At 33.7% G+C, this 11,014-nt stretch overlaps 1 protein-coding gene across 4 annotated transcripts; it reads right to left on the minus strand.

The window, feature by feature from the left end:
* Window positions 1–1,522: 1,522 nt before the first annotated feature.
* Window positions 1,523–7,234, minus strand: LOC116105160 (homeobox protein knotted-1-like 2). 4 transcript variants are annotated; one of them, XM_031391582.1, is made up of 6 exons: window positions 7,105–7,234; window positions 6,368–6,785; window positions 6,091–6,213; window positions 5,859–5,994; window positions 1,846–2,099; window positions 1,523–1,726 (listed from the first exon to the last, which is right to left on the minus strand). In XM_031391582.1, the coding sequence occupies exons 2-6, from the start codon at window positions 6,746–6,748 to the stop codon at window positions 1,523–1,525; spliced, it is 1,098 nt and encodes a 365-aa protein (XP_031247442.1). In that variant the 5' UTR covers window positions 6,749–6,785; window positions 7,105–7,234. The 4 variants fall into 4 exon arrangements, with proteins under 4 accessions (XP_031247442.1, XP_031247444.1, XP_031247443.1 ...); XM_031391584.1 differs by having other exon boundaries at window positions 6,368–6,730; window positions 7,105–7,225; XM_031391583.1 differs by having other exon boundaries at window positions 6,368–6,742; window positions 7,105–7,224.
* Window positions 7,235–11,014: the final 3,780 nt, after the last annotated feature.

Below are 11,014 nucleotides of genomic sequence, written 5' to 3' on the forward strand. Positions count from 1 at the left end.
AGCTACATCAGGCATTATCATGCTTTATCCTTGTAATATTTACACCATTTTTAACTCATGTTATTTTTTCTCAGTTTTTGAAGGTATCCAGATTCCAAACACAACCTTAGAGTGCACGTTTGCTATAACTACTTACAAGATGAACATTTTGCTATTGTATTCCAAGCTTCCAGCAACTCACAATTGTGTTTGCCAATATATGGTGTTATGTTTTTTGTACATGAATTTGTGGGATCTTTTATGTAACACTTTAATTTTTTAGTATTGTTCTTCTTGAATCTTGATATTAAACTTATGATTTTATTATATCAGTGTACTTGAACTTATTATGCCATGCTTTGCAATGTAAATATGTAATTATGTTTCAATTTCATGTAATTGGTGTTTCATTTTTATTTTTTTTTTTATTTTTTTTTTTTTTTTTGTGCTAGTCGAGCTCAAATTTGAGCTACAACTTGATTTTGCACTCGGTTGAAATCAAGCTTTCTCGAATTTGAGCTGGCTCGAGCTCGAGTTCGAATTCAAGCCCGAAACAGTATTACGAGTTCAAGTTCGATTCAGCTTTCCCAAGCTCGATAGGGCTCGAGCTCGTTGCTACAGTAATCAAGCTCGGCTCGATTTGTCAAAAAACTCGGCTCAATTACACCCCTAACTGTTACAAGGGGTTTCAACTCCGGTTAAAATTGTTCCATATTCTAATTGAAATTGTGAGATTGTGTCGTATAATACATTCTTCAAAAGTTTTTTAACTTTGAATTGCATGCACTTGGCAACTGCATGTATCTCCATGCCAACGATTCTCCCTCCACAGAATATGGCGGCTTAATTTGATGCTAATAAAGGGACAAAACATCTTTAATTTCAGATTTCCCTTTCACCAAAATAACGTTATTTTCTTTGAGAATGACACTGGACATCGTTCAAGACGAACATCTGGAAAGATTGTTCATTCACGAGCATGCATCTGGATGCTGAAGAACAGTCATCAGAAACATACTGAAAAACCGACAAATTTGCAGAAAAAGGGGAAAAAAATAAAATTAAAAGCGATACTCACTAGATAAACTAGATACTTCGGCTCATTACAAACCTTTTTCGTTATATACACTTGATAGCTGGTAGTTGTAGGTGCAGTTCCAAGTTCAAACCTATCTTCTTACACTCTTCATAGACACGGCTAACTGATAACACACATCTTTTCGAACTTCTAAGAAAGCAAATGAAAACATCCCAAATCAAGTGTACAATGACAATTACTGCATTCCCTGTCCTCAATGATCACCGTAACATACATAGACAAGCTACACCAAATCATAGTGATGGCATTTGTGGAAGAAAAAACTATCAAATTTGGTTTTAGGACATTACCCAACTCTCAATTAAAATACAATGTGGCATGACTAACACTTATATGCTACACTTGATAATGACACTATATATATATATATATATATATATATATATATGTAGATTCCAGCCTTCTTGTGGAAGCATAAGGAGTTGTATCTAACTCACAAATTGTTTATGGTCCTAAACGGTAAGGACCATCACCCATGTAGTGGCCATCCATATAGAGAGCAGCATTCTGTGGATGGAGGCCATCCATCACCATGAATTGCATATCTTCAGAAGGTTTCCAGTGCCGCTTCCTTTGATTTATGAACCAGTTGTTTATCTGCTTTTGGTCCAAACCAGTTGATTCAGCCAATGCCACCTTCTCTGTTTCCTGTAGGATTGCCAAAACAATATTTCAGTGACTGTGCCGAAATAATTTCTTGAACTAATAATTAGCAATAAGAGTTGAGAGCAGTGGGAATCAAGTTAGCTAAAAGGAAATACACATACCGAAGGATAAGGCCATTTGTAGTGTAGCTCCCACCAGCTAAGTAACTTCTGCCTGGCTTCTTTGGGTAGTTTCCCTTTCTTCTTTTTCTTGGACAACTCTTGCTTAAGGCTGCTCAAATAACCACTATACTTCCTTAGTAAGTGACTCTTCAGTTCTCGGTCTTCAGCACGCGGATCAATTTCAGGAAGTTCTGTTTCGCCGCCACTATTGTCTTGATCATCCTCAGACGAACCAACACCCTCACACTTCTCATCTGTCCATTTGTCATATTGAAAGTGCATAAATTGAAACATAAGCAATTTGACAAGGAAATTATAAATGTATAATATATATCAATTATCTAGTTACTTCCATCTTGACAGTTACCATAAAATTTTAGATTCAACAGAATTCAATACTTCATTATAGATAAGAGTAATTGAAAAGTTGATAATAGATAAGAGTAATTACTCTAGCATTTCCAAGCAACCACCCCAAAACCAAAGAAAATAAGTCAAAAAAGTTAGCATAACTTTCAGACACAGAGTTTTGCTCCCCATAACAACAATAAGATATTTTCCTCAAATTTGATAGGAAGATGTCAGTAAATATATGCCACTTATTGAGTCCATGTAAAGTTAAAATGCAAAAGCAACAATTTTAATTTGAATTTTATTCTGTACTCATGTCTGATTAAAAGATATGCTCCTATTAAACCTTCCATTCAATGACATAAAATTCCAAATTCAAAACCGATAGTAACTGATCCTATATCCCTGATAGCACATGATATGTTAGTCCAAAATCAATTGGCTATATCTCAAATGTTTCTGTTTATATTTTAGCATATCCTCTTCTTTCACCACAACATGTATACTAAAATGATCAGCATATCATGAAACTCTCAAAGCAAGTATTTAGCACTCCTTAACTTGAAATGCTCAGATAACACATATAATATAAAATTATGAGTTTCCTTATGTATAATAACAAACCCTCTGGTTATCAAAAGGGGCTAAGAAGAGAGTGTAATTCCAAAATGGCAGAGAGTGTATTTATAAAGAGACCTCATCTCTGGCAAAAAAATTTTAAGACCGCCATGTAGTGTAACATTTAGAACGATCCGCGCCGACTTTACTTCCTCTTTCCAAAGACAGAAATTCGCTTTTTCATCAATAACATCAGTATCCTTATTTTCATACATCCATTAATTTATCAATGTGTATCATTGATGGCTACTTGTATCACAAACGAAAACAAGTTTTGTATTATTTAAATATAATCTGACTAGACTTCATTTAAAACAAGAAATGAATATCAATTTGATATGATGAAATGCACAAGCAATTCTGATGCACACAGAACTAAAAACAGAAAGACCACATACAAGAGACAGTTAAAAGCAAATTATGAGAGCCTCAAAAGGAGAATAACGAGAATGAACAACCCAGCACACATTGCTAAATTCTAAGTAATAACTGACATGAATGCTTTCCCTGTGGTCTAAAAACAACTATATTTTCATACTTATTTCAGACCATAGACAATTTATACTTCCACAATCAAGGGGAAGAAAAGCTTGTATATAGTTACTTTTGAATTGCCGCAAAAATGTATATTTTTTTTGCCACAAATCTGAAGATGCACGGAGTGCACACACTGAGAAAGCAAGTGTGAGATGTCGGTAGTAAGAAAACTTAACGTTAAAAAGCTTAATACTAATGTCACTTTACTTGTAGCTAGCTTATCCATTGATTAAACTAAACTAATCTCCTTGATTATAAAAGGAACTATTGAGAAGTTTTAAAGATAAGAAGACCTTAAAAATGTATAACATATTTTTACCTCACGGTCATTTTTATTTTTTTTCACTAAACGTTTAACGGTTGTAAGAAATTTTTTGTTTAAAAAAAAAAAAATGAAAAAACAGACATTTCTTCCTTATGACAAGACTGACTCTTATCATAATCTCTAGAGTGTGATCCATATTTATGTTCAGCATGCCTTGCACAGTTACCCACTGAGAAAAAATCTGATACTACATTCAAGCCGCTTAAAAGACCCCATTCATGCGTAACATGCAAACTAGAGTCAACAATCTATCGTAAATCAAGCAGCAGGAGAAGAAATACAAAAAATACATGTTTTTTTATCCAACCTTTGTGCTCTCACAATAGCTTCCAATAGTTCATGAGAAAGCACAAGTGTTCAAATCATAAAAAAAAAAATCAGATTGACCCATTTGCACGATTAGCTATGTAATCTGGACGAGTTTGGCACAAATTTTAGACCGGTTTGATCAATGTTTTCCAACACTATTCCATTGCAAGAGACGAATAAATCATCCAGACTATCCCTTCGGGGCGGGACAGAATGTAAGGCATATATATTTTTTTAAGGATATGGTTGATCTCTAACCAGTATTAGTTGATAGATATAAGCTTGCATATACTTTATAACACAACAACAATAAAACTAACCCAATTTTTAACTCCATTGCAAGCATGTTATCCCATTAGACAACCAGTAGGTAAACTCCTATTATTCTCATTTAAGGTAAATCTAGACAGAAGTAACTGATCCTTAGTGAACAACAAATAAGCCAGTTCATTAGCTCAAGATGTCGATTGATTTGGTACACGATACCAAGTTAGCAACTTATAAACTGCCTCCCTGAAGGCTAAATTCGCCATGAGGTATTTCAAACATATAAATAAACAAATTAAACAAACTTAATGAGCAGAGAATAAAGTAACCACATTACCTGATCGATCTACGTGCAGCAGCCCAGAGATTACATGTCTTTGGCAAATAAAAAATGGCTTACACATATTCCGCAAGAATGCACTCAAGATTGAGTAATCATCTAAATTTTAAACTTCAGCTGCAAAATGGAGTAATATCTCTCTCCACTAGCCACTGCCATGAATGTGTTCGTTCTCAAAAACGAGTCGCTTTGAAGCATTTCTTTGGGAACAAAATACTACACCCCATCTCAAGCCACTAAAAGATAGGGACAGGAACCATTCTTATTATAGCATTAATTCGCCGGATAAATTTTTAATTTATTATATTAGCTTCCCATTATACCTTTCTCCCCCCCCTACCCCCCCACCCCCCCCCCCCCCTCCCCCCATATAAATTCCACTAATGTTTACATGATTAAGATGAAAATAAAGTTCCCATGGTGAATGGACCTAAATATACCTAAATAACACCAAAAATGGATAAAAGAAATAAATTTTCTGACAACGCCGTACAAGCTACATGAGGTAGCACTGATTGAACAGCACCAATGTTCTCAACTTTCTCAACTTATTAGGAAAAAAAAAACGGGCATATTTTTTTGGTACGTTAAAGCTGTGAAGATTCTCGACAATAATGATGCTATGCATCTCGGGTTATGTATATATTCCACAAACCCATACAGTTAAATTTAGCTGAAGAAGGAAGTGGCGGTCGAGATTTTGGGAAGGAACCCAATAAGATGTTTGTCAGCGCAGATCAGACCATGGAAAGCAAACCATTACTGAAAGCCGACGTGTGATTTAATCAATGCTTATCTTGGTACAGTTTTTAGTTTTGTTAAGGTCCTTAATTTCAGTAGAACTGGGATTATATAAAGTAAGAGATCAAAACCGAATACTAACTCGTGTTAGGGTTAGATTTACTAAGTTGTGGGTTGATCACTTCTAGGGTCTGCCGTTCTTCTTTCTTTGTATCCTACTATATTGGACGGGTAATCTGAGTCAAAAAAAGTTCCTTCTCTGGAACAGGAATTAATGCGCTAATCAATGAATGTAAGAGATGCAGGTACACTTATAAGAATTTCCTAAGCACTCCGGAACCTGAAACCGACTAAAAAATCGATTTTTGCTTATTACAAGCAAAGCCAAACAAAACCCATATCGGCTACGACGAAACTTATATGGATTATTCTGTTTCTTTCCATGTTTGGGTAAACCCAAATCTTTCTTCTTCATCAACGTGATATTATACATATGCATATGCATCAGTGTATAAAAGAAAGTACCCGCGTTGAAGATCCGCACCGAGCCATTGCTGAGCACATTAAGCTGCGTTTCGATTCTCCGGATGAATTCCTTGGCTTCTTCTATTGGCCTTGTTAGCTCTTCCCGATATTTCACCAGCATGTCGTAATAAGCTTCCTGTGCATTGATCCCGTCGAGAAATATAAACCCCAGAGTGAGAATAAAAAATAGACGACTTCGACTGAAATATATACAAAAGTCAAAGAAGAAAACCATAAACTGATCGAGTTCCGGGTCTTTGGAAGTGTCTCGAGAAGAAGATGATGATCGCTGCCTTGACTCGAATTCCTGTCTAGCAGCTGATAGTCGAGCCACTACTTCAGGCGGTGCTCCCACCTAACCAGAAGCAAAAGGTAAGAGAGAATAAGAGAGAATAAGAGAGTCAATCTTTAAAATGAACGCCCTTATAACGCTCGTCTTCTTTTTGTCTATCGCAGTACTTTTTTGTGTGTGTGTGTGTGTGTTTCAAGAGTGTGAGGTTAATTAGTACCTTTTGGCAATCCATGTAAGCTTCCAAAAGGTTAGAGTACTGAGGATGGGCTATGATTTTGGCTTTAATAGCTTCAGCTTCATTGGAGCTCTCACTTCCTTCTTGTGATTGATGGCCTCTCATAAGAGGGTAGTGAAATTTTGGACCAAGCTGTGAGGTGCTGGCTTCAGTTTTCACGATCGGGTGTGCTTCAGATTGAAAACAATTACCTGATTGAAGATGAAAGCTGCTGCTAATAGGCATCTGGGTCTGTTGATTACTCACGTTAGAACCAGTATTTGCTCGACCATATGCTGAAGAATTGGGTCCAAGAACTTGAGAACTATACAAGAAGTTTCCTCTTGGAGTTGTGTTCTCGTTTAGCTGATTATAATCCTCCATTTATCAACAAACCCAGATGACAAAAGCTAGTAAATATCTAAAAAAAGAAACAAAATAATGAAACTGAAAACCCTAAAACAAGCACTAGTTAGGAAGAAACAGAAACCCTAGAGACTATAGCTTGACAACTTGTCTTTTACAGCCAAAAACTGTGTTTTCATTGCCATACCCAACCTAATAAGTTGAGAAGTCATAAATTTTGGATAATTTGGGTAAGAAAAATTATGCACGGCTGCCTATCAAGGAGGCCATGAAGTGAAGTTGCACCAGGATTTGGACATGCTATAGAGATGAAGATAATACAAGAACAAACAAGAAGAAGAATATAAGAGCGATAGAGTAAGAGGTGCTCTCACTTGTTTGTGGGGACTGGGGAAGAAGATGTAACTTAGCCGGAACCGGCAACGGCTGCGTGTCTTGAGTGGTTGACAAGACTTTTTTTTTTTAATTTTTGAAAGAAAAAGAAATATTTGAAAACTAATAAAGGCAAAGGAGGGCAAGGGATCAGGCAAACTATTTGATTGTAGATTTTTATTTCTTGCTTTCTTTCTCTATCTTTTTCATATTTTATTACACTTGTTTCACGGACGTTTCAATTTTCACCTTATTTTAGTTGCTTTTTGGTTTTCTCGTTTGACGTTCTACTCCTCTTCCTGCTTTTATAGCCCCCAGCTACAATGAGAAAGAGATTAGACTCGGCCACTTACCCAATTTAATGTTTTTATATTTTTTTTTGCATATTTGTCAGAGACTGATTAGTTTATTTAATGAGTCTATCATATTAAATTCATCTCATATATCATTACAGAACATTTTACTTCAACCATTTTTTGGCAAATCAATTAGCTTTGTGTTTGTAATATGGAATTTAATAATTCTCTCTTTTTTTTCTCTTAACAAGGAACTCATAAACCTACTATCATTATGTCGGACACAATGCATTAAATTAATCAGCTTACAAATAATGCACATGATCCTGACTTGGTGAAACTTTTATTTTATATATAATTATATAAATAAATTAGAAAAGGAAAAAAAAGAAAGGATCATTAGAGCAAGACTATACTTATCGATTTGCAGACGAGCTCTCCATCGTCATAACATAAAGTGTGACATTATCGGCATGAGGACTCTCCACGTTGCACTCCACGTCAATCGAAATGAAGAATTAGTCTGCAAAATCGATAACTATAATATTTTTTAAAGTCATTACACGTAGAAGTATGATTGTCAAATCGTGTATCATATCATGTATTAAAACCCTAATTTTTTTAATTGTGTATCGTATATCATATCGTATCGTACAATACGTCTTTTTTTCTTAAATTAATAAAATAATTAAAATTTTCTAAAAATTAATATTATCTCTGAGATTAATTAAAGAATTTTATAGTATTATTAGTTTTAAATTATGGTATTACATAATCAAAATTAATCACAAAATTAAGAATATATATCATTTTCTCTCAACTTTTTATATTATTTCCAAGATCAATTTTAATATCTATATCTCCACTTATATTATTATTATCATGCAAAATGGATAACATATGTTCCTCTTCACTTTCTCATGCAAAATTGGTAAATTTGGATAGGTTTTAGTAAACCGGGTTGGACAACCCAGTTTCGACCCGATTTTTTTTTGAGCCTTTGGCGTAAGTTAATAAAGTCGTATCGATTTGTATCGATATTTTTAAGGATATAAACAAATACGTATCGTATTATAAGATACATATCAACGTGTAGAAAAGTTTAAGATATACTTTTTGATACGTATCATTGACGATATGTATCGAATCATATCATATGATACGTATCGAGTATTATAGGATACTAATAACCATAGAAGTGTCACAGTTTCTTGGCATAATGTTTATCAAAAACTCATAAATTAGATAACATATTCCCAATGTTTAAAAGAGAAATGAAAATCAATTATGTGCCCCATAAACACCAAAAAATTTAATTATGATATTAATTGTTTCTTGCTTGTGTAAATCTATTAACCTTGAGTTATTGACCGTAGAATGTATATACACAAGGTTTTAAAATTTTCTCATTGCAATGGAGTAAATACAGTGTCAATTCATGTTAGCTAGTTATTCCTATAGATATTCCTTCCCATGTATTCAAGAAAACGTTTTTCACCATGACAATAATTTAAACTCCAGCTCTTATCACATTAGGAACAAAACACCCTTTTTTATTATTTTTATGACTGGGATGTCCAAGCCATTTGTACACATTTTAATTAATCTTCGAAATTTATTGAATATTCTATAAATCTAATATTTTAAAGTAAGTCACAAATATGATTGATGATCCCACGAACTTCATAAATAAATAAATAAAACTTTCTTTATTAACATACCAACTTTGAGGTTTACAAAACACTTCTTAAATTCTTACAACCAGTGTAAAGTGGAAAAACAGCATTTATCTTGGAAATGTGGAATTAAACTATTTTATTTATCGAGATTCCTTCTCCAATTTAAAGAAAAGAATTAAGATTCCAATGGTGCAAATTAGCATTACACTTCTTTCTTCTTCTTCTTACTGTATTTTTTTTTTCTCTGGGATCGTGTTTCTATGTATAGCGTACTAGAATATAATTAATATTGAATTGGATGATTTGTCCAATATAGAACTTTTAAAAAGGCCAAAAAAAGTCAAACGATATTTGTGTACCGTATCGATTTGATCATATTATTTATTTGTTAAATAAAATTGGAAATTTCATAACTTTTTATTATAGAAATTTATTTTAACTAATTTAATAAAAAAAATCTAAAAGTATACACTTTAAATTACATAAATAACCACCATCTATTTTCTATGAACTTTTTACACAAGTTCCGTTTAAAATATGTAAAATAGAATATTACAATTTTTTTTTCGATTTTCATAAAAAGATAGAGGAAAATAAGAAAAAAAAATTCATCACTTTCAAAAATGATCTATCCCATCTTATGTTGTTTCCTTTTAATTGAGATGGAAATGATGATGTAATCGCATCTAAATCAAAATTCATTTAATAAAACAACGGAGGGATTCTTGTTATGCTTAAAAAATTAGGGCTGATGTGGACCTTGTTAGCAAGAGCTAATAAGAATTCAGGAAGGTTTTGTGCTGTTCAAACACTGCCATATCGCACGATGACGAAAGAAGTATGGTTATTGTCAGTGTAACAGGTGAATGTCAGGCTTGCAAGTGGCTAGGGATCATCCACCTGTCCAAGCCCTATTTAATTTAAGGATATTTCTCGTGCATATAACCAATGAGATACAGCGAAAAACTTGCACGACACCTATCCACTTACAGACTTGTAATCATTACCTTGAATCCTCTGACTATAAATAGAGAATTCCCCTCTCATTTGCGAGATTGACTTATCTTAGTCTAAAATAACATAAATACTCTCTCTCTCCCTATATTCCCTCCAAATTGTAACTCAGCTCACCACACGTGATCTGACTGTACTCATCTATTAATATAACAATAGTAGACGTAGGATTCGCTTTTGAGTATGCGAATCACTTTAAAAATTGTTTCTCATTTATTATCTTATTTCATGTTTTTATCATTTGTAATTTCTAAATCCGATTAACACTTTACACGTGTGAGTCGTTGGTGTCAAAATCAAACATCAATAATTATCAGGCGTTTGATTAAGTACAATTGGTATCAGAAATTTAATCTTTCCTTTGTCTCTTTTTACAATATAATGTATAAGACTTAATTTTTTTTCCAAATTACTCCTTGAAAGAATTCTGGGTGGAATTTGTGTAAGCCAGTATTTATTTGAAGTTATAAACCAACATAGTACTGGTGAAATTGGAAAACAAAGTATCTGGTTCAGATGTGGCTCATTATCTTATTAATATGGAAGTATGGAGCCTCCTGACCCTGCATCAATTAAGACGCGATTAAAATATACATTATTTTTGTTGTTATTATATGGGCAGTACATAGTATAGTTCATAGTCATGGAGAAGAGAATTGGTTCGGAAGCAAACACATATTAAATGACAAAAAAAAGAACATCATCAAAACGTTTCCAACCACCAATGCTTTTACAATTCATAAAGGTAGTTGTGACCTCACGTTTGTACTGCTGTGCAAAGAGATGTGGTAAAGAGCAGAGAAGATCCGTATGTGTATAGTACAATATTCAACGGTAAACAGTGAAAGGCGCTGATTGAACTGAGCAAATGTACTGTTTATGATGACCATTTGCAGGAAAAACCACGTGTGCCTGCCAAAGAA

The sequence above is a fragment of the Pistacia vera genome, unplaced genomic scaffold (assembly GCF_008641045.1).
Source record: "Pistacia vera cultivar Batoury unplaced genomic scaffold, PisVer_v2 Contig494, whole genome shotgun sequence".
In the NCBI taxonomy this organism is placed as follows: domain Eukaryota; kingdom Viridiplantae; phylum Streptophyta; class Magnoliopsida; order Sapindales; family Anacardiaceae; genus Pistacia; species Pistacia vera.